Source organism: Mobula birostris, chromosome 3, assembly GCF_030028105.1.
Source record: "Mobula birostris isolate sMobBir1 chromosome 3, sMobBir1.hap1, whole genome shotgun sequence".
Classification (NCBI taxonomy): domain Eukaryota; kingdom Metazoa; phylum Chordata; class Chondrichthyes; order Myliobatiformes; family Myliobatidae; genus Mobula; species Mobula birostris.
In genome coordinates, this window is record NC_092372.1 from 19072047 (window position 1) to 19096772 (window position 24726).

At 42.6% G+C, this 24726-nt stretch overlaps 1 protein-coding gene across 4 annotated transcripts in view; it reads right to left on the reverse strand.

Moving 5' to 3' along the window:
- The window catches only part of LOC140194916 (interleukin-11 receptor subunit alpha-like), a 125630-nt gene that overhangs the window by 22623 nt on the left and 78281 nt on the right, over positions 1–24726 (reverse strand). For all 4 annotated transcript variants that reach the window (XM_072252298.1, XM_072252300.1, XM_072252297.1 and 1 more), the window contains exons 6-7: positions 6418–6584; positions 2338–2495 (exon numbers count right to left, since the gene is read on the reverse strand). In XM_072252298.1, coding sequence (XP_072108399.1) covers positions 2338–2495; positions 6418–6584 — 325 coding nt within the window. The remainder of the gene's footprint in view (positions 1–2337; positions 2496–6417; positions 6585–24726) is intronic.

Genomic DNA, 24726 nt, shown 5'->3' on the forward strand with positions numbered 1-24726 from the left:
GTTGGAGTCAGAGGACTGGAGAAAGAAGGGTGACCTAACCTCATCGTGGAAAGTCCTCGTGCATACAAAACCCATTAGCACCACTATTTTCCACAAGCTTAATTTTGTCATCAATTCCTTTTATGTTTCAACTTTATGCATCGGTTTCAATTTAAAAGCACAAAAACAAACACAAATATGGATGAATAAATTTGTAAGCCAATTGTACAGCTGGTATCATTTAAATTATATTTACTATCTGATTTTTCATTCAACTGTACAAAAGTTATTCAAAAATGAATGTCATGTATTACATAAAATCATAATTGTCTTTTGCCTTAAAGCACCATTTGTTCTGCTGAATCTCTTTTTCCCGACTTTCTCAAATGTTATTAACAAAAACTTTGAAAACGTGTATTTGATATATTGCAATTTAATTTAGCATCTGGAAGCAAAATGTATACTTGCCCAAGATTAGTCTAGCATTGATATCAATTATAAATACTCATGCATTTTTGATCAAGATTCAAGATTGTTTAATATCACTTCCAGTAAACAAGTGTAAAGGAGAATGAAATAATTGTTACTCTGGATCCAATGCAGCACAAAAAAAACAGTAAGATAAAGAATACAATAACAATAATAACAAAAACATCACACACAATGAAAATAAATGTTGGCATCACAGTAGCCTCTCTTAAAAGTGCCATTCTTCTCTTGCGACAAGGTTTATAAGACTGGCCTGATGTAGGCAGTGTGGCTGTGGTTTCATATCTTTTCCACTTCCCCCCCCCCCCCAAAGGGACTGCACTGAGCTCCAAGGTATGTTCAGTGCCTTTGAGATGGCCTTGTACCCTTCCCCAGATTTGTGCTTCTCTATTATCATTTCTCTGACTTGTCTTGAATGCCCTCATCTTCACTTTTGATTTGGTCCAAAATGTTGGACCTTACACAGAGAGGGGCATTTATTTTTTTGAATTCATTGAAAATAGGTGATCCTTCAACTTTCTACATCAACACATGGGGAAGTATATATAGCATACAAAGAAAGTTAGCATAGTAATTACAAAGGGACGAATACTCTTCAGCCTAACAATTTTGGTTTTTAATTTTTAGTAAATTGTTGACAGATTTTGGAACTTTTCTTTTGATTTAGCATGATGTACAATGTTTGGTAGATTAGCTCAAAAATTTCTGACTTCAATACATTTTAAATGTAGAAAATAAGGCGGTAAAATGTGTCTGTGGGACTTGAATACTTTTTCCGAAGCATCCTAAATTGATTGTATCTCCATAAAGTGATGCTAGGCAGTACATCAGATGACTGATGAGAAGTAATAAAGGTATGGTGGAGTTAGTGGGTGGAGATGTTGATCAGCCTTACTGCCTGGAGAAAGTAACTGTTTTTGAGTCGGGTGCTCCTGATGTGGATTCTTCATAACCTCCTCCTTGATGGGAGTGAGACCAACTGTCCATTAACAGGGCAGGAAGGGATCCTTCATAATGTTAATGGCCATTTTCCAGCACGTTAATGTATACATGTACTTGATGGCAGGTAGGCTGGTGCCAGTGATGTATTGGGCAGTTTCCTTACCAAGTAGTGATGCAGCTTGTTAGGATGCTCTCTATACGGTGCATCTGTAGAATGACATGAGTATGGATGTGCAGAGTCCAGCCTTCTCAAAAAGTAGAGACATTGTTGAGCCTTCTTGACTGTGTAGGATGTGTTTTGGGACCACGAGTTCTAACGGTTCGGGTACCTGACCACAGCAAACTGAGTGCAACTACAATAGCCTTTATTATCATCATTATGTGCTGTGTCGTATGACGTGAGGGATCATGGTCTATTCCTGACTGTGATTGTTCTTGGCAATTTTTTCCACAAAGTGGTTTACCATTGCCTTCTTCTGGGCAATGTTCTTACAAGACATGTGACCCCATCCATCATCAATACTCTTCAGAGATTGTCTGCCTGGTGTCAGTGGTCGTATAACCAGGACTTGTGATACGCACCAGCTGGTCATACGACCATCCACCACCAGCTCCCATGGCTTCCATGACCCTGATCAGGAGGCGAAGCAAATGCTACAGCTTGCCCAGGGGTGACCTGCAGGCCAGCAGAAGGAAGGAGCAACTCACGTCTCCTTGAGACCCATCCCCATCCTGCCACCTAAAAAACAGCCTTTGCCATACTAGAAGCACAAGAGCAGCTCGTGACCAAGACCACTGCAAGAAGAAAAACAAAAACTGCATCTTCAGAAATCTGTGCTGGTGTAAGTGCTCTCAACAGACCTCCAAATTCATCAGAAGCCTCCACACAAACCACAAGGAGCAATGTGAAACCACTGATGAACTTACCCGAAACCAGAAGTCATTCTGCTGAAGTCTGTACTCCAGGATAAACTTTAAGTTAAAACGTAAACTCCATGATGAAGGATAACTCCACCGAACGCTTATTCTTCTGGGAGATCCAAACACAGGCTCAGCTTTTAAATTTGTAGGTGGATCAGGCTGAACTGAAACAAAGACAGAGAATCGTCATCGTCTGAACTGGAAAAACACTGTAACAGATATCTGCTGGTAACACAGGGCTCTTTTGTCGCAGTCAGTAGAAGGACTGGAGGATTTTCAACTCAAAAACCCACCATCTCCCCCATCTCTCTCTGGCTATCTGGATGATGATGGTTCTTTTCAGTCAGTTACTGGGGTGGTACCCCACTCCTCAGAAAGGAACAGCGTGCGCGCGAGTGGATTTAGGTGAGTAGGGGGTTGCACAGGTCCAGACCCACCCTCTCAACATCCCCTCCCGGATCCAGCTGCATGGTGGGGTCCAAGACGGCTGGGGGAAGCTCTGTTGCAGTGAATGGCCAGACCAAGCTTTGATGCAAGGGATGCCCTTTCCGCACTTTGCAGCACGTGTTTGCTAGATGGCCGTTGACCCTACGAGAGGGTTCATCCGCCCTTTGACAAGTCTTGTTTTTTGTCCTGCAGGGTGTCTAGCCACCCTTCTCACCAGGCAAGCCTGGTGGGGGAGCCGGTTAAGTTGCCAACCACCCGACCATGCGACAGGTAGTACTGGGTTACGTGGTAGCAGCAGCACTCAGACCAGTGACCTGACTCACCATCTGGACAGACGGTGGAGACAGAAACCTGTGGCCCATCCACAAAGTACCTTGAAGAGCATCAACTATTACATAATTATAAACCATGAGACAGGAGATGGGATGTCTATTTTTAGCTGGCTTAGCAGTCCTGGCTGTGTGGCATCCTTCGACAGCATAAGTTTCTATCTAATGCCAGAGGGCCTAATAACAGAGGGTATGCATTGATGGTAAGAGGGGGTAGGTTCAAGGGGGAGGTGAGGGGCAAGTCTTTTTCACTCAGATTCATGGATGCCTGGAATGCTCTGCCCGGTATGGTGGTAGAAGCAAATACATCACAGTCTTTTAAGAGACATTTGGAGAGGTACATGGATAGAATGAGGAATGAGGGATATGGACACGGTAGGAGGGATTAGTGTTTGCTTGGGTGTTTTTGATTTGTTTTGTAGTTGATTCAACACAACAGGCCATTTGGCCCACAATGTGCTGTACTGTTCTATGTTCTATGAACCAGTGATCAGAAATGTAAGTAATAATTTTATACAACGTAGGAGGATATTTGACCCACTGAATCTATCAATGCACATTTACAATGCAATCCCAGTTCCTCACTAATATTGCCTGTAAACTATTCTCCACATTCCCATCAGTGCTGCCACCCACCTGCACTAAGAGTGCAACACCAACAGTGACAAATTACCTACCAACCTGTACACCTTTGGCGTGAGGGGTGGGAACTGGAGCATCCAAAGGAAATCCACTTGGTCACAGAGGGAGCATTCATTTAATTTGTAGTGAATTAGTGAGCAGCTTTGGGCCGCCTCTCTAAGGAAGGATGTGCTGGGTCCAGAGGCGATTCACAAGAATGATCCTGGAAATGCAGGGGTTAATGTACGAAGAGTATTTGAGGGCTCTGGGCCTCCACTTTCTACAGCTTAGAAGAATGAAGGGAGGATCTCATTGAAACCTACTGAATATTGAAAGGCCTCGAAAGAGTGGACATGGACAGAATGTTTCCTATAGTGGAGGAGCCTGTGACCAGAGGGCACAGCCTCAGAATAGAAGGGCGTCTCTTTAGAACAGAGATGAGGAGGAATTTCTTTAGCCGGAGGGTGATGAATCTGTGGAATTCATTGCCCCACGCGACTATGGAGGCCAAGTCATTGAGTATATTTAACGTCACTGGGATTTGATAGGTTCTTGATCAGTACAGGCGTCAAAAGTTATGTGGAGAAGGCAGAAGAATGGGCTTGACAGAGATAACAAATCAGCCACATTAGCAGACTCAATGGCCTAATTCTGCTTCTCTGCCTTAATGCACTAATCATTCTGCAAACACTATCCACTCAATCTCAATATTCATCGGTCCCCCACACTTCCTGATACCTGCTCTGCACCTTCTCTGTAGCTTTAACACTTCATTCTGCACTGTTATTGTTTTACTTTGTTCTACTTCAACGCTCTGTGTCATGATAAAATCTGTGTGGTAAGCAAGACAAGCTTTGCACTGTCTTGGAACTTGTGACAATAATAAGCCAAAACCAATTCTAGTTCTACTCTGGCACCTTCCAGAATTTTCTCCCATGCTGCTCAGCTCTTTCTGTTCTCTTCCACCTCTCCTGGAAATCCTGTCCCCATGCACAATGTCCTCTGGGAGGTGAGAGATGTTTTTCTGTGGAGCTTTTCATTGGAACCAGACAAGAGGGCAAGGTCAAGCAAGTGGTTTAGAAAGAAAACATTACATAACAGAATGGAACTGCTTCTTATAGATGCTGCCTGGCCTGCTGCGTTCACCAGCATTTTTTATGTGTGTTGCTTCCTTTGTACTACCTTTTGCTATTTAATCACTCTCTCCAGCTCCATCATAATCCCATTTCTCTTTCTTTGCGCTTATTTTTATTTTAAGCATTCCACAGTTCGAATGCAAACCATCAGCTTGAAGCTCTTATGCCATCATGATGACACTATTAAGGTGGAAGAGCAACACCTTATATTCATCTGGGTAGCCTGCAACTCTTCTCACTTGCCTATCATTTCCCTTTGGGTCCCCTCCTCCTTCCCTTTCTCCTATGGTCTCCTCTTCTCTCCTATCAGATTCCTCCATCTCCAGACCTTTACCTTTTCTACCCGGCTTCACCCATCACCTTCAGCTAGCCTCCATCCCCTCGCCCCATCCTTTTTACTCTGACATCTTCCCCCTCCCTTCTGTGCCGAAAAAGGTCCAGGCCTGAAGCTGCAACCGTTTATTCTTTTCCATAGACGCTGCCTGGCCTGCTGAGTTCTTCCAGCAGTTTGTGTGTGCAGCTCTGGATTTCCAGCATCTGCAGATTTTCTCTTGTTTATAACCTGAAACATTACTAACTCTCTCCACAAGTGCTGCCAATGTTTACTTTTTAACTTTTATACAGTATTTCAAAAATCCGCAGTTTTGTCTTTTCCAAACCAGTGTGTAGCATTTTGAAATACTGAAAATGACTGGATATCACTCCTAGTGAAACAGTAACACTTCAAAACAGCCTATGTCAGCTATGGCATTGGCAGGTAGTGCTTACATTTTTACTTTCACTGCTATAAGGTGTCATGGATATCTCTGGTGCTGGGCCAGTATGCTGATGTTTATTTTACATGCTCTGATAATCAAAGTCTGTGAGCCGCCAGCCACATAGGGCAATACAGGCGAATCTCACTGATGGTTTGTGCTAGAAATGGAACAGTTTTGTTCTTGCTCCATAGTTTATAATCTTCTCTTTGGAGCGACGGAGGGTGAGTGGTAAATTAATAGACATGTACAAGATGATGAAGCATTGACTGAGTGGGCAGCTAGACACTTTTCCCCGGGGCAGAAATGACTAATATGAGAGCGCGTAATTTAAAGATAACCGAAGGAAAGTGTAGAGGAGATGTCAGAGGTAATTTTTCTGCACAGAGCGCTTGGTACCCAAGATGCATTGCCAAGGTAGTAGCAGAGGTAGATACATAGAGTTATCTAAGAAATTCTTCTATAGACATTTTTGAACGACAAAAATATAGAACAATGTGGGAAGGAAAGGATTAGGTTGCTAGGTCTGCACAACATCATGTGTCAAACAGCCTGTACTCTGCTCTAATGTTCTATGTCCTGTTTCTCCCATCTGATTTCTTGTAGCTAAAAATATTATTAATCGACATTTTTTCCTCAGCTTAACTAATAAGCTTGAAATGTAACTAACAATATTTCCATTTTTCCACTATTGCAAGATGATGCACTCCTGTGAACAGCCAAGCCATTAGACATTCAACTGTTTTAACAACTTCAGTATCTGTTCAATATTTCAACCAAACTAACAAAATTACTTACCAATGTCCAGTACTACAAATTCCAAGAGCGTAGTCCTGTGGCCAACTGGATTGACAGCTGTTACATTCATTACATATGGCAGTTGCGAATATATTTGAGGATTGTCTATTTGACACACATTATCAGGTGACAGTGTAGTGCAATTCCAAAATTTTCTGCTTGGATCCCTATAACAACAAAAAAGATACTTTTTAAAACCCAAATAATTCTCCGACGGTTGCAAGCTACAAATTATAATCCATGACATTCTCTCCTTCCAAGTGCAGCAAATAGTATCTATATTTGGCAATTTAATTCATGATTAGTAAGTATCTCTTTCAAATCAAAGATTTTTAAAAATTCCATTACATCTTAAAAACAATGATACATTTTTCAATATTTGTATCAACTGTGCAAAGTGTTGCATAGAACTGGACCTGAAGGTTGCAGCAAAAAACATTTAATTGTCTACAAGATAATTTATATGGGAACCAAACATAATGGGAATCCAAAATACTTTATACATGTACCATGCAAGGCTACAAGAGAATAAAGACAAAATGTGCTACAGAGGGACACATTTTATAAATGGTGCCAGCAGATTTTGCAGACCCAGACAACTTCTTCCAGTCCATCCACGAAACCGCTTATTCTTCTCTTACTCTTTCTTTTTTCCCCTCGGAGGCTGGGTTTCTGTCAGAGCCCGTGATCTACCATTCAAACTACGGTTCTTGGCAAGTGCTGGTTTTCGGACCAGCCTTGTGGCCGGGTGCTTCGCCATCTCCAGGAATTGCCTTGAAGATGTGCGCCTTCGGGGAGCGGCACTGGAGATGATCCAGTTCCTCGCCGATGAAGCGTGGCAGGAGGCTGAAACATTGAGTCAGCAGGTGGTGTGTGTTGCTGTTGGAGGCAGGCCTCTGTATTTGAGTGCTCCCTCGCTGTCTCTTTCTGATGGAGCGCGAGACCCTGCCAGTCCTCGAGCCTGGAGCTTCAAGAAGTGATGCAGAAGACTGAAACATCAGAACAGTGAGTTGCTGGTCTCTGCTCTCATTGTTTCAGGGGCAACTTCTCTCTCTCCCTCTCGATGGGGGGAGAGGGCCTAACCGAGGTACCAAAGTGCTGGGTTATGGACTGTCGTTTTTTTAATAGACTCTAGATCAACTCCCCTTCAGGGGAGCTTTTGCTATTGTTTGCATGGTGGGGGGCATCAGTGCCTCTGCTGGTGCAAGCAGGGGGTGGGGGGAGTGTCGAAGCTTCTGCTGCAGCTGTTTGTGCATGAGAGAGGGGAAGGGGGGCTTTGGAATTTGAACATCTCTGTCATTCATTCTATGGAGTTTCCTGTTTCATGGATATCTGTGTAGAGTAAGAATTTCAGGTTGTATATTGTATACATTCTGATATTAAATTAAACCATTTGAACCTTGGCAGCAGCTTGCTGTGTGAATCTTAGAAGAATAAAATTGTCTTTCCACTGTAATCTATACAGAAAAGAATTCAGATTGATATTAACGGAGCTTGGACCTTGAAAGGTATTTCTAAAGGGGAGGGGAGGAGAAGATGGCGGCATGACGCAGTGCACGCAGCCGCTCCGAAAGGATATCGTATTTGTTAAGTAGGGGCCGTACACAATCCTGATTGGATGGAGACAAACGTGAGAAGCACAGAGGAACATCTGAAGAAACTTCTGAAATGCATGCTTCGCTGCCACTGCTACTGTGCGATTGAAAATCTCCGGAGGGGAAGGCCCCAAATCCTCGGTTTTGCCTCTTGCCGGGGCCGGGGTCGGAGCGCTTGGCAGAGATGGTGCTTGGTGTCAGAGGGGTGGTTGGAGGCTCGAAGTTTTCGGACGGAGTCAAGAGTCGGCTGTGGTTGGGTACTTCCAGGGTGCTGCATCAGCAAGTCTACGACGCTGGAGGATCATGGCAGGGAGAGCTCCTTTTCTTCCTTCTACCGTCTGCGTGAGATGATGGGACTTTCGAGAGACTTTGAGACTATTTTTCTAACCATGCCCATGGTCTGTTCTTTATCAAATTATGGTATTGCTTTGCACTGTTGTAACTTATGTTATAATTAGGTGGTTTTCATCAGTTTTTCAGTCTTGATTTGTCCTGTGATATCAGTCTGGAGGAACATTGTATCATTTCTTAATGCATGCATTGCTAAATGACAATAAAAGAGGACTGTGTATCCTCATAATCTAATCTAATCTAATTATTCTTCACTGAATGTTGATTTTCAAACAAAGATTTTACATTTGTTTTAGATCCACAACAAATAACACAGCACGTTGAAAGGTACAAAATTGTTTTAACATCACGCCGAATAACGTAGGTGATCAAGGTCTTATGACCATGATTGTCCTTGGCAATTTTTTCTACAGAATTGGTTTGCCATTGTCTTCTTCTGGGCAGTGTCTTTACAATTCAAGTGACCTCCGTCATTATCAAGACTCTTCAGAGATTCTCTACCTGGCATCAGTGGTCACATAACCAGGACTTGTGATCTGCACCGGCTGCTCGTACGACCATCTACCACCTGCTCCCATGGCTTCACATGACCCTAATTTTTTTTTGGGGGGGTCTAGGCAGGTGCTACACCTGGCCCAAGGGTGATCCGCAGGCTAGTGGAAGGAAGGAGCGAGTCAGTAAGGATTACAGAGACAGATCTACACTATTGTTTTTTTTACTCTCTACGGATTTGAGAGTTTGTTCATCAAGTCTCTGTTATATTGTTAGCAACCAACTGAAAAGATAAGGAGCCTCTAAATAGAATGCTTCGAAAGGGTAGAAGCAGAGCAACCCAGCATAACCAAAAGGGACATTCCTAATTCCTTGTGGTTCAGTGGTGGTGAAAGAGGAATGTCATGAGATTTTAAGTTAACCAAAAGTTACTGTTTTATTTTCAGCAACCCTGCTTTATATTTGGCTACCTTGAGAGATTATAAACACAAGAAAGTCTGCAGATGATGGAAATCCAAAGTAGTGCACACAAAATGCTGGAGGAACTTAATAGGTCAGGCAGCATCTATGGAATTGAATAGGTAGTTGACATTTTGGGCCGAGACCCTTCTTCAAGACTGAGAGATCCTTGGATGGAGTGCAGCTGTTGCCGGAACAAGAAGTCTCAGAAAGTAGTACTTTGACAGTGTTCAGACAAGCTCAAAAGGCAAGATCAATTTGTTTGTTTTGTGCATCAGTTTTTATCCTCAGTATTTCCTGGTGCTTGTTATGCTGATTAAGCATCATAGAACGTGTTAGTATTCTAGCATCTCATCTGAAATCTAGATCCAAGATCTTCTATAAACAATACCATATCTCCAGTATTGAAGATTAATTATTGAAACAAAATTTTTCTTTGCCTACAAAACTAAATTGCTCAAAAGATTTAAAATTTGGAATTGTATTTAATTCTCCAAAAATTCAAGTAGGCTAAGACAACCCAATAGAACAGTGGTCCGCAACCACCGAGCCGCAAAGCATATGCTACCGGGCCGTGAGGAAACAATATGAGTCAGCTGCACCTTTCCTCACTCCCTGTCACGCACTGTTGAACTTGAACATAGGGTTGCCAACTGTCCCGTATTTGCCAGGACATCTCGTACGTTGGGCTAAATTGGTTTGTCCCATACGGGACAGCCCTTGTCCCGTATCTCCCCAGCTAAGGTAGAGCTTTCCTATGAAACCTTTCGTGCCGAAATGGCGTAAAGTGAAGAAGCAATTACCATTAATTTATATGGGAAAAATTTTTGAGCGTTCCCAGACCCAAAAAATAACCTAACAAATCATACCAAGTAACACATAAAACCTAAAATAACTCTAACATATAGTAAAAGCAGGAATGATATGATAAATACACAGCCTATATAAAGTAGAAATAATGTATGTACAGTATAGTCAGGAAGATGAAGGCAAAAACGATTTGTTGGGGGGAAATCGGCACGTACGCGCATGCGCACGTCACATGCGCACGTCACGCTTGCGCACACAGGTGCCCGCGCAAGGCTTCATGGTCATGGTAGTCTTTCCTGGGGTAAAGTGTCCCGGGATTTGACTGCTACTTTTGTCCCTTATCTGGGAGTGAGAAAGTTGGCAACCCTAACTGTAAAAGACATGTTGAGGTGAGCTTAACCCTACTTGAACACTCGGGGGACCAGTCGGCCGGTCTGCAAGAACATTGTCAATATTAAACCGGGCCGCAGTGCAAAAAGGGTTGGGGACCCCTGCAATAAAATTTTTAGAAATAGACTGTAGAAAAATGTTGGTTGGTTGACATTTTAAAATTTGAAATTACTGCAGATAGAAAAGTAAATGAGATTAGTGGATTAGTCATCGGTATTTAACTTCTGAAACCTTAGTTTAAATTCACTCCATACAAGTACAATGATTGCTTCTTGCTTCTTAGAAGACTTCTGCATATGTATTATTAGTTATGAGCAATAACAGTCATCAAATATCCCTGTGATGTACGTTCTAGTATCAATTGTTTGGCAACAATAAAGTATAAAGTATAACTGCTTAGGAACAATGGTATCTGAAGGCTGTTATAACTGGGGGAGATAGTTGGGATAAGCTTCCTCTACCTATTTAATGCTCCAGCGGCATGCTTCTCAAAGTTCAAAGTGCATTTATTGTCAAAGTATGTATACATTATACAACCTTGAGATTTGTCTCATTACAGTCAGCCACCAAACAAGAAACCCGAAAGAGCCCATTCAAGTTAAAAAAAAAGACCATCAAATACCCAATAGAAAGAGAAAAATGCAAATTGTGTATACAGTAAAAGTAAGCAAATAGCATTCAAACAAAAGTGAGTCCATACACAAAGCCTGGAGAAGCCAGAGCAGGCCGCAACCACAGCCTCAGCCTAGCACCAAGTAAACATCACAGGACTCGAAGACACGAAGCCCAGAACAAGCAATAGCCTCGGCCTCAGTTCAGTCTCAAAGACCCTCTTGGCCTTCACGTGTGGCTTAGTTACTAAGCCTGGTGACAGGAGAAGGGGCAAAGACGAGTTTCTGGTGCCTTAAAACCAGTCACTTTGGGCAGGTGGGACTTGTCAGTCATGGTTGACAACTCATCTAGGAGAAGGAAAACTCTGATCTCAAACCTTGTGGCTATTCCCACTCTTGGGGAAGGTTTTGGGAGTAAACCCCGAGGAAACTCTGGTGCTGGAGTCCCTAAAGCAGTACCATTTTGAGTTCAACTCTCACTGGCAACTCCTGGGAAGCTGCCGGTGCTAAACTGTATCAGTCTCTGCCATTCCTTTTGGATTCATCAGCCGCAAGGAGAGGGAGAGCCTGCTGCACGGCCAACAGCTTGCTCTCCACATTGTACAGCCCTGGCTTGCTATTCACATACTCAGCTGGGACACAACAGCCATGGTTGAACCCAACAAACAGAGATCCTCTAACAACAAATCACAGCCATTAAAAGTGACAAACATTGTGTTCACTGGATAAATCTGTGAAGTTTAATAACCACTGCAGCAACCCTGAGCTCAGATTCCACCACAGAGGCAAAGAAAGACATACAAATCTGTATGTAGATCATTTTGAATAGACTTTGAAGTCATGAACACTACCTCGCTACTTTCTTTAATTCTATTTTTGCACTATTTATTTAATTTAACTGTTTAATACCTATATTTACTGTAATTCACATTCTTTCCCTTTATTATCATGTATTCCACTGCACTGCTGCTGCAAAGTTAACAAATTCCACGACATATGCTGGCGATTGTACACCTGACCCTGATTTGGTCAGCGGACATCTTCAAAATGCAGTGCCTCAGGAAGACGCCAACCAACGTTAAGAACCTTCACCATCTGGGAAATGCCCTCTTCTCATCACTACCAGGAGCCTCAAGACCAACGCAGCATATTTTAGGAACAGCTTCTTCCCCTCTGCCATCAGATTTCTGAATGGTCCATGAACACGACCTCACTAATCCTCTTTTTACACTATTTTAGTAAATAATTTGTAATAAATATATACTCTTTATTACAAATTACTGTAAATTGCACATTTAGACAGAGAGGTAATGTAAAGATCTTTACCCAAGAATATGAAGGATGTAAGTAATTGAAGTGATTTTTTGTAATTTATAGTAATTTTCATGCCTTGTACTTCATTGCTGCCACAAAAGAACAAACTTCATGATATATGTTAGTGATAATAAAACTGATTCTAGAAATCAAACTGAGAAATTTTTTAAGTTGTTAGATAATACAAAGTAGCAGATATAGACCAGTTATTATCAGTAACACTCAAGATATAACATCGGAGTGGAATAGAAGACAGTGATGACAATTTTATGAGCCTGTTTCTAATGATAGGTAATTACAGCAGAAAAGAACATCAGTGTGGTTCAGCATAAAGACCACCAGCAGGAGAAATTGTGGTGATTCCAACGTCAGGTTCAAGTCTCATGAACGTAAGCACTGAAAGCAGACCTGGCAAGACACACTGCTACCATGGGAATTATTCAGCCAATCTAAACAGTGGCAGACAAATTGCCCTCGACAGGAGGAAAGCATTTACAAGTAAATATGAAGGTGGTGGCTACAGGATTCGTACACAAAGATAATGACAACCCACAGAGCATGGGCTTTTCTCTTTGGAGTGAAGGAGGATGACAGGCGACTTGATGGAAGTGTATAAGATTAGGAGGGTTATAAATAGAGTGAACAATCAGTGCCCTTTTCCCAGGCTGGCAATGGCCAACAGCAGAGTACATCCTTTTACTCCGAGTGGGGGAAAGTTTACGAGAGGCGTCAGTGGTACATTTTTTTTAAACAAAGTGTTAAGTGCCTGGAACGCACTGCCAGGGGTGGTGGTTGTGGCAGATACATCGGGAACATTTTAGAGATGCACATGGATGAAAGAAGTGGGCTATGTAGGAGGGAAGAGTTAAGATTTATCATGAAGTAGGTAGATTGGTTCGTAAAAAATGTTTTCGGGCACACTGGCCTTCATAAATCAAAGTGTTAAGTACAGGAGATGAAATGTTATGATGAAATTGTACAAGGCATTAGTGAGGCCTAATTTGGAGTATTGTGCGCAGTTTTGGTCACATATCTACAGGAAAGATGTAAACAAGGTCAGAAGAGTACAGAGAAAATTTACAAGAATGTTGCTGCGTCCGGCTGAAAGGCTCAATTTAATGACAGAAAAATGTATACAACATACATCCTGAAATGCTTTTTTTTCCGCAAACATCCACGAAAACAGAGAAGTGCCCCAAAGAATGAATGACAGTTAAGCGTGAAAACCCCAAATTCCTCCCCCCCCCCCCCAGCTCCCCCCTCCCGCATGTAAGCGGCAGCAAGCAACAATCCCCTCCAACCCCGGCAAAAAAAAGTGCACCCGCTACCGAGCACAAGCGTGAGCTAGGTGATAGCAAAGACACAGACCTTGCAGTTACCCCAAAGACTATCTCATTTCATCCGGCATTCGACAAACCACAGGTTCTCTCTCTCCCTAATAAGGGAGAGGGAGGTGTGCCCCATTTTCACAGCGAGCGGGAGACATAACAACAACCCGCTGGTTTATGATGTTAAAAAGGTGAACCCATGTTATAAAGAAGGATTAAATAGGTTAGGACTTTATTCTTTGGAACATAGAGAGGCAATTTGATACAGGTATACAAAATTATGATGGATATAAATAGGGTAATGCAAGCAGGCCTTTTCTACCGAAGTTGGGTGGTACTCAGAGGTCATGGGTTAAGGGTGAAAGGTGAAAAGTTTAAGGGGAACATGAGGAGAAGCTTCTTTAGTCAAAGCGATGTGAGAGCGTAGAACAAGCTGCCAGCACAAGCGGAGCATGCGAGCTCAATTTCAACGTTTAGATAGACAGATACTTTATTGATCCCAAAGGAAATTACAGTGTCACAGTAGCATTACATGTGCACAGATATATCATTTATCCTTTCTACTTCTGTAATAACATTTATAAGTTACTTCAAACAGTCTAACAGGAGGGGGGTCGTCACTTCCCTGGCGATAGGTTGACTCACCGTAGAGCCTAATGGTCGTGGGTATTACGACCTTTTATCACGCTCTTTGAAGCAGCGCAGTTGTCTTAATCTATTACCAAAAGTGCTCCTCTGTTCACCCAGGGTGGCAAGCAGAGGCTGAGAAACATTGTCCAGAATTGCCAGGATTTTCCACAGGGTTGTTTATTCTACCACAGCATCCAGTGTGTCCAGTTTAACTCCTCTCTAATCAGTTTATTGAGCCTGTTGGCATCACCCGTGTTGAATAGAAAATTGTACTGGCAACAGACTGGTGGAACATGTGAAGGAGAGGTCTGCATACTCCAAAGGACCTCCTCCTTCTCAGGAAGGAGAGGCAAATCTGACCCTTCTTGTACACAGCCTCTGTGTTAGTGCTTCATTCAAGTCTGTCATCCACGTGTACCCCCAGGTACTTGTAGATCCTCCCCATCAAAAGGAGTCTGGATAGGTACAAGGATGGTAGAGGTACGGAGGGCTATGGTCGTAGTGCAGGTTGATGGGAGTCAGCAGTTTAAATGGTTCAGCACGAACTAGATGGGCTGAAGCACCTGTTCCTGTGCTGTAACTTTTCTATGACTCTAATGGGTCAGCAGAACATTGTGGGCTGAAGGGCCTGTAAAATGCTATGCTCATAGACTTACTATTTGCCACGATTGCAGGTTATAATCTCTGGAAGGGCCAAACCACACAAAACATTACTAGGCCATTCAAGTGCATCCATATAGATTGTGAGAGACGAACGGGTATTTTGGTATTTTCTATTTCCAAAATTTCCTCTACAAGTGACTAGAAGTAAAAAAAAAAAAATGCTATCGTCAAAACATCATGAGCTGAAGAGCTTGTTCCTATGGCGCATGCCAGAGTAGGGGATAGGGAGCTATGGTGCATGTTTACGCAGAATTCCTTAAAAAAATGCAATCTATTAAATTCTCATAGTTCAGGTTATTTCAGTTTGAATGGTTTACAAAGCAATAGACAATAGAAAATAGGTGCAGGAGTGGGCCATTCGGCCCTTCGAGCCAGCACCGCTAATAAAACATTGTTTCTCTGATTTACTACTGCCTGCTCATGAATGGGAAACCAGAAAATTACTGTGGCTACAGTAGGATCCAGGTATCTATTTATTAGATGCCTGGATTGTACTTGTGTTGCGCGACCTCACTCTGGGCTAAGGTGATTTGTTATGTGGGTTTGGGTGGCGAAAGACATAAATGAATGCCCACCCGTCCACCTGCATGGTGGTATAGAGAAGGAAGCGCATATTTTATTTGTTGACCACTCGCCTTGTTAGAATTTGATTCAATTACGCTCGTCTCACCCATCTTTGTTTCACATGAATTATGGAAGAGTCAAATGATTTTATTGGTGGTTTGTAATAAAAGATTAAACATACTTTTTTGACTTGGAATTCAGTTGGTTGAAAGTTCATCATACAGTGCAAAACTCCCTCACTTAGCCTTTCAGCGACTTGAAGTTTGTTTAAAGTAGTCACTACAGCCACAGTAAAGAAGGAATTGACAAAAAAAGTTAGATAAAGTGGACAAAACTTAACCACGAAACTATAGCCAAACTATAGACAATTTCCATTACAGGTTAAACTGCGGAGGTATTAATGAATAGAAGACTCTGAACATCATCACAACTTGCCCAATCCAATTTGCAGTGGACTGCAAGGGAGATTGACTAAAACAGAAACAACAACATTGGGATCCAAAGAGGCAAGGTTAAGTCCACATGACAGTTCATGTACCCAGTCCTTCCTGAAATCCAGAGAGCTCAGGGTGGTGGAGAGCGTGAAAATTGGACAGAGGTTCTGGAAAGTACACATTAATCAAGTCTACCTTGCAAACAGTAACTGGGAAAATAGCAAAGGTACCAAGACTGATGGCATTTCTAAAGTGACTCCAACTACTGTTCAAGACAAGTCATGATGCAATATCTCACACTGACTTTGATTAAAATTCAAGTCAGTCCAAGATGCTCCAATAGTACTTGGTGGTCTACAATTGCAGGGCACCATCACAGCTCTGAAGGTCACAGGTTGGCCTCGTCAAACACGACAACGAGAGGAGGTAGAGCTGTTGTGGAATGGTGTGAGCACCTGACCTCTGGTCCCTGACCACCTCTTTGGTCAAGAAAGCACAGCAGTCTCTTCACTTGCCGAGGAGATTGAAGCAAAAAAAAAAAAAAGGCTCCCTCACTTTCCCCAACCAATTTTGGCAGGAGCACCATTGAGTGCAGCCTGACCGGCCACATCACCCTCTGGTACGGGAATCACAAGGCATCTGACCGCAAGACCCCACTGCTGAGCAGATCACCAGGGACTCTCTTCCACCCAGTAAAGTTATTTATCTGCAGCGCTACGCATGCAGGGCTCTGAGCGTTGTCAATTATCTCCCCCATCCATCCAACAATCTCTTCAACCCTCTTCCGTCAGGCAGGAGGTACCAAAGTGTTTGGACAAGAACTGTTAGGATGGGAAACAGCTTCTTCACCCCCAGGCCATAAGACTGCTGAACTCCCTGTCACCACCCGGTCTCATCATGTATGAAGTACCATGGTGTTACACTGTTTACTTTTTAAACTTATATCATAAATATGCATCATATCATTTGTTAATTTATTTGTGGTAATATTACTTTGAGTTGTGTGTGGGAGTTACATGTACAGTGTTGTGCACCTTTGTCCAGGGGAACATTGTTTCGTTTGGCGGTATACATGTATACAATTGAATGACAATGACCTGAACTTAAATGAAGTGTGAAAACTGTGGCTCAATTAAATTTTGTCATAAATCAGCCTGTTTAAACAAAAGCAATGCAGTACATGTGCAACACACATGCAACATTATGTGCACCAGGTTCACAGCTCCCAGTGTAGCTTGTCGTAAGCTGGGGGGGGGGTGGGAGCCACTTCCTCAGGCACCCTGCACCATCTGCCAAAAGCAGGACTTCACAGTGGCCAAATATTTAAATTCTGATTCCTGTTCCAACTTGTCAATCCGTGGCCTCCTCTTGTGCCAAGATGAGGCCACCCTCAGGGTGAAGGAGCAACACCTTATATTCCATCTGGGTAGCCTCCGGCCTGATGGTATGAACATTGATTTCTCCTTCCAGTAAACTAATCTCCCTCCTTCCTCTATTCCCCCAGGTTCCCCCGCTTCCCTTTCTCATATTGTCCACTCTCCTATCAGATTCTTTCTTCTCCAGCCCTTGACCTGTCCCACTCACCTGGCTTCACCTATCACCTTCTAGCTTGCCCCCTTCCCCTCCCCCACCTTTTTATTCTGGCACCTTCCCCCTTCCTTCTCAGCCCTAAAGAAGGATCTTGGAATGAAATGTGAACTATTTACTCTTTTCCATAAACACTGCGTCACTGCCTGAGTGCCTCTAGCATTCTGTGTGTGCTGCTCTGGATTTGCAGCATCTGCAGACTTTCTCGCATTTATGAGTTATTACTTTAAGGTTGTTTCCCTTTAATGATTGTCTGGCGACTAATCTCTGGATTGCACGAGAGTGAATAAATTACATCCATATGTGGAGCTCGTAGAGTGTAAGTACATGCATATTGCAATGGACCACTGCAGTACATGTGGCAGTGCTGATGAACTTCAACTCAGGGTACTGTTAGGAAGGCAATGGAAGTCAAAACACTCCGTTCCCAAATTATGTCTGTGTCCAACTCACCTTTTGTGTGCAGGTACTTTAAGACCACAAGACCATAAGACCATAAGACATAAGAGCAGAATTAAGCCAGTTAACCCATCAAGTCTGCTCCACCATTCCATCATGGCTGATCCTGGATCCACTCAACTGCATAATACCTGCCGTCTCGCTATATCCTTTGATGCCCTGACCAATCAGGAAATGATCAAATTCCGCCTTAAGCATACGCACGGACTTGGCCTCCACCACAGTCTGTGGCAGAGCATTCCACAGATTCACTATTCCCTAGCTAAAAAAAATTCCTCCTTGCCTCTGTTCTAAAAGGTCACCCCTCAATTTTTGATGCTGAGCCCTCTAGTTCTGGATACCCCCACCAGAGGAAACATCCTCTCCACATTCACCTTATCTAGTCCTTTCCACAGTCGTAAATTTCGATGAGATACTCCTGTATTCTTCTAAATTCCAGTAAGTAATTTACTTTACTGTCACCAAACAATTGATACTAGAGTGGACAATCATAACAGAGATATTTGATTCTGTGCTTCGCGCTCCCTGGAGTACAAATCAATAGTAAATAGTAAACATTTAAATTATAAATCATAAATAGAAAATAGAAAAGGGAAAGTAAGGTAGTGCAAAAAACCAAGAGGCAGGTCCGGATATTTGAAGGGTATGGCCCAGATCCGGGTCAGGATCCGTTCAGCAGTCTTATCACAGTTGGAAAGAAGCTGTTCCTAAATCTGGCCGTACGAGTCTTCAAACTCTTGAGCCTTCTCCTGGAGGGAAGAGGGACGAAAAATGTGTTGGCTGGCTGGGTCGTGTCCTTGATTATCCTGGCAGCACTGCTCCGATAGCGTGCGGTTGAAAGTGAGTCCAAGGACAGAAGATTGGTTTGTGTGATGTGCTGGGCTGTGTTCACGATCTTCTGCAGCTTCTTCCGGTCTTGGGCAGAACAACTTCCATACCAGGTTGAGATGCTTTCTACGGTGCACCTACAAAAATTAGTGAGGGTTTGAGGGGACAGGCCAAATTTCTTTAGCTTTCTCAGGAAGTAAAAGCACTGGTGGGCCTTCTTGGCAGTGGACTTTGCTTGGTTGGACCAAGTCAGGTCATTTGTGATATTGGCGCCGAGGAACTTAAAGCTTTTGACCTGTTCCACTTGCGCACAACCAATGTAAATGGGGTCGTGCGTTCCGCTACTCCTTCTGAAGTCAACAACCAATTCCTTCGTCTTGCTGATGCTGAGGGATAGGTTATTGTCTTCACACCATGCCACCAGGTTCTTAATTTCCTCTCTGTACTCAAACTCATCATTACTTGAGATACGGCCTACAATTGTTGTGTCATCAGCAAACTTATATATTGAGTTCGATGGAAACTTGGCTACACAATCATGGGTGTACAGTGAGTACAGCAGGGGGCTGAGTACACAGCCTTGTGGGGCACCGGTGCTCAGAGTGATTGTAGAGGAGAGCTTGTCCCCTATTTTTTTTTTTTTTTTTTTTTTTACAGCCTGCGTCCTATCTGTGAGGAAGTTGAAGATCTAGCTGCAGATCTAAGTGCTAAGGCCTAGGTTCCAGAGCTTAGAAATCAGTTTATTTGGAATGATGGTATTAAAGGCAGAGCTGTAGTCAATGAAAAGGAGCCTCACATATGCGTCTTTATTCTCCAAATGGATCCTCTCCACTGCTCACAATACTCCAAATATAGTCTGACCAATGCCTTATAAAGCCTCAGCGTTACTTCCTTACATCTAGTCATCTCATAGTGAATGCTAAAATTGCATCTGCCTTCCTTCCTACCTACACAACCTGCAAGTTAAATTTTAGGGAATCCTGCACTATAACTCAAGTCTCTTTGCTCCCCATTCAGAAAACAGTAAATGCCTTTACCCTTTCTACCAAAGTGCATGACCCTCCACTGCATTCCATCTGCCACTTCTTTGCCCATTCTCCTAACTTGTCCAAGTTCTACCGCAGATTCCCTGCTTCTTCAACAGTACCAGCCCCTCCACCTATCTAGCCAGCCTTCATTTGCTAGTCTGGGCAAGATTTTGTTTACTTTTCTTAATTTAAGCTAACTTTCCTGAAAAATTGCTGGCCAACTTTTATCAATGTGCGATAGAGAGCATACTGACACATGAAATGTCAGTGTGATGCTCAAGTTGGGCCAAGACATTCCAAGGAGTGATTAGGATGGCTCAGCACATCACTGGGACTCGAGTAACGGACCTGGAAACAATCTACAACTCTCGATTCTCGTAACATCATTAAAGACCCATCCTATCCTGGACACCATCTGTCCAAACTCCTGCCAACTGGTAGGAGATACAGAAACATCTTAGCCAATTTAGTAAAACTGAAAAAACAGCTTCTTCCCGTGGGCTGATGTGCAGCTGAATAATGCTACACCCTGGCTTGCCAATGGTCTTTGAGTGTTATGGACTATCAAAGTCATTTGTCACATGGAAACACGGGAATTTTTTTTTGTTTGAAAAGCCATACTGCATGCATTGTAAATACCAAGTTTGCACCGGCTGGCTCTTAATATTCAATTTTTGTCATAAGCTTTAAAGTTTTTCTTAGCACTAAATATATTTGTAAACAGTGAAAATGCCTTGGAGTGTGGGTCATTACTAAGCCGTCACTTCTGTGGGCTATTCAGCACTGCTGCTCCTCACAGAAATACAGTGGTCACAAAAATGTCATTGGACCATGGGACTGGCGCAGGCATTGACTGAGGCACCAGGGTAGCACACTCATTAAATTTTGGCAACATCCATTTGAAGGGGAGCAGCCCGCTTTAGCACAACTTTATGGCCTAAAACAGCTGTTGTAGAAAAGTTTCAGGTGGGTAATTTGCAAGTGACCTTCTACAATTAAGACCTAGGCAGTTTTTCTACCCATTGCCCTATTGTAAAAGTCAAAATATCCAACAAATCATAATATCAATTATAATTGAGAAAGGTAGCATACTGAGGATTTGAATTATTTAACAGTTCAAACTAGCTTACTGAGATCTTGGAAACTTTGCTGTAAAACCTCACTTTAGGTTTTGCCTTTAGCACACGCACTGGGCCCTACAGCTGCTGAGGGTCAGGATATACTTGAAGCCACCTCCCTCCTGTTGGCTGTTTGACTGTTCACAGGTCATTTTATTTTGTTAGGCACTTTGGGCATGCTATGTTGGTACCAGAATGTGTGGTGAGACTCTCACCATGCCATTAGGCTGTGTTGGTTGTCAACATAAATGGCGGTTTTCACTGTATGCTTCGATATACATGTGATAAATAAATGAATCTACTTGGCGAGTAAGAGCCTAATAGAGGTGTTTCTGTCATGGACATGAGTTACAGGGGAAAAAAGTCAGCAAAATAAGAAATAATTATGAAATGTTTGACTTGGGTAAGTTACAGATTAAATCTTGCTCTCACATGTGAGTCAGAAGAAAGCAACTCTAATAGTATCTATTAGGACAACATTAAAGGGACAGTTTCTGACTGTCAAATTAAATACTGTGCTCTGACTCATGATCCTACATTTACTTAAAAAAACACATAAACTATGCCTCACTGGAAATTTTGGACAAGTGTGCAGAAACATGGAATAAACATTGTTCTGGGAGTACTGCCAGCAGAGGTGGTGAAACCTGACACAATTAGTACATTTATTGAAGCATTTGGACAGGCTCTCAAATCGGAAGGACATGGAAGTTCATAGTCCTAATGCAAGCGTGTAAGATTGGTGTAGATGGGCAAAAAAGATTGGCATAGGTGCAAACAACAGGAATTCTGCAGATGCTGGAAATTCAAGCAACACACATCAAAGTTGCTGGTGAACGCAGCAGGCCAGGCAGCATCTGTAGGAAGAGGTGCAGTCGATGTTTCAGGCTGAGACCCTTCATCTGAAACGTCGACTGCACCTCTTCCTACAGATGCTGCCTGGCCTGCTGCATTCACCAGCAACTTTGATGTGTGTTGCTTGGCATAGATGAGATGGGCCGAAAGGCCCCATTACTGTGCCACCTTGAGAGAGGGTGTTAGACCGTTCATGTCCCATCTCTGTTCAATCCAGAACTGAATGGGATTCAAGCTTGATATTTATTTTTATATGTTTAGTTAGTAAGTGAATAGAAGCACTTGAATCGAAGTATATCATTACACTCAGAAATATTTCACAGCCAAAAATTTGAGCTTTTCTTTACATGGGAATTATGCCCATATCAAACGCATGAAATGAAGTAATTTTCAAGTTGCTTCTGTAGCAGTTGTTTGAAAACAAAGTCCGCAGAGAGACTGAGTATGGAAGTTGACACTGTATGACACACTTCTAAATGACTGAGTTCCAAGTCGAAAAAGGTACATTTGATTTTTATTACGAAACCAGCAAAGACGAGTGATCTTATAGCAATGTAATAAGAGTAATTAATGTTCAAATTAGCATAATTAAGCATAACTAATGCAAATAAGTGTAATTAGTGAAATAAGCAATCATCAAAAAAGATCACCCCCCCCCCCCAGCTCCCTCCCTCTCAACAAGACTAACTAAGACAAATACGCAACTATACTCATTTGCATAGACTGTGCCCCAACTCACGGAACAAATTACCCATAATAAACGCGCAACACAAAATACAAAACAAGCAGTTAGAAAATCAATACATGGCTCCTACAGTTCCAAAACACATTAGTACATCATTGTATTGACCAGAGATGGTGAAACCAATCAGACATTCAGAATTTTTGATTCTGAACAGCAGTGATGGATTTGGTTATACATCCTTCACGATGTGTCCTACTGATCAGACCACAAACATTCACCCTAGGAACACTCAGCAGGGAGGTACCATTGCAAAATATTCACCAATGCTTTATAAACCTTATATTCTAGGAGGTAATACACTTCAAAACGCAAGCGGATTCTTGGCTGGTTATATACAATGAAGCCCTAGATGGAACCAAAGTTGTTTTTTAAAAAAATTTTTAACTATTCTAAAATATACTGGCTAAGAAATTGTTTACAAATTGAAACTGAACAAAAAGAATTGATGTCCTTTTCTTTTTGCACAGCAGAAAGACAAAGCTGATTAGGCCTTGGACCCAAGCCACACAAATCCAACAAGCTACAAACACCAATTCAACTCACTGGAGACATCAGACTGGCACCGCTTCTGAGGGAGCTCAGGCCCTGGGTCCCAACATATGTAGTTTGCCTCCATGAAAGTCCTGAGGAGGAGCTTAGGGTAGGGCAAGGTCAGTGGTACCTGGCAGTGTGCGGGGAGAGTTTGTGCAAAAATAAAAACCAAAAAAAAGAGTCTGCAGGTGCAGGACTCTGGAACGACAAACAAAGCACTAGGGGAGCTCCATACATCAGGCAGCACTTAGGAAGGGACAGTCGAAGTTTTGGACTGAGACCCTTCAAGGTCTCAACCCAAAATACCAACTGTCCACTTCCCTGCATAGATGTTGTCAGACCCGACCAGTTGCTCCAGCACTGTAGTAGAAGGAAGAGTCAGAACTCAAATCCCTCTTGCCTGTGCCACCATTCAGTAACATCCTTTACATCAGCTGACATTCTTGCCTTAACTTCCTAACCCCTTGATTAATTAATATCATGGCAAGCTTTGCAGTTTTTTCTCAGTTTACTACTGGCATTCTAAACAGGCAATGAGTTCTGACACAGATACATCTGGAGAGGATCAAACACTTATATGACACTAGCACACCAAATCATACACTTCTAAGTCTTCGACCAGAAATCCAGCAGTTTCGTTCCAGCATTTATATGAAGAGATTAACCTTGTCAAGTATACCTCTAAAGTTCTTTCTCCAGATTCTAAAGTCTTTCTGAACTGTTACAATTGTTGTGGTGAATATGTTCAAACGATATTTTTGGGCAGACAATTCCAGAAGTGATACAAAATAAGCCATCAGACTGACCAACACCTCCATCTATTAGCCCTTCCTAGCAGCTCAACATACAAATCAGCCACTCCTTTCCTCAGCCTACTCACACCTGTCACCCCCCCATGCACTCCACACCTCATAGCTACACTGACAGTCACTGTCCTACTGTGTTGTCATATGCCCTGCTGATACCTAGAAGGGATCCAACTTCCAAAAGTCACTTTGCCAGACACTCCAGCATCTAGCATCACCTTATGTATATATAGTCTATTGTATGTATACAAGGTAATCTTATGCATGTACAACCACAATCAACCAATTACTTCTACATTGTGTTTCACACGATTGTTTTTATATGTACATTTTTGTGTTTTTTTTTGTTTTTTTAATTGCTTGTGTTTTTTTTTATCTGCTGCATCAGACCCAGAGCAAGCATCGTTTTATTCGTCTGCTCGTGTACTGGAGAATGACGATAAACAATCTTGAAAATCTGGACCCTGGAACATCAGGGCATCAAAGATGCAAACATCAGTATACTCTTTATTGACTACAGCTCGGTATTCATTACCATCATCCCATCTAAATTAATCAATAAGCTCCAAGACATTGGCCTCAATATCTTCTTCTTCCATTTCCCCACTTGCAGACCCCAGTCATTTCGGATTCACAACAGCATCTCCTCCACAATCTCCATCAACACAGGTGCACCACAAGGCTGTTTGCTTAACCCCCTGCTCTATTCGC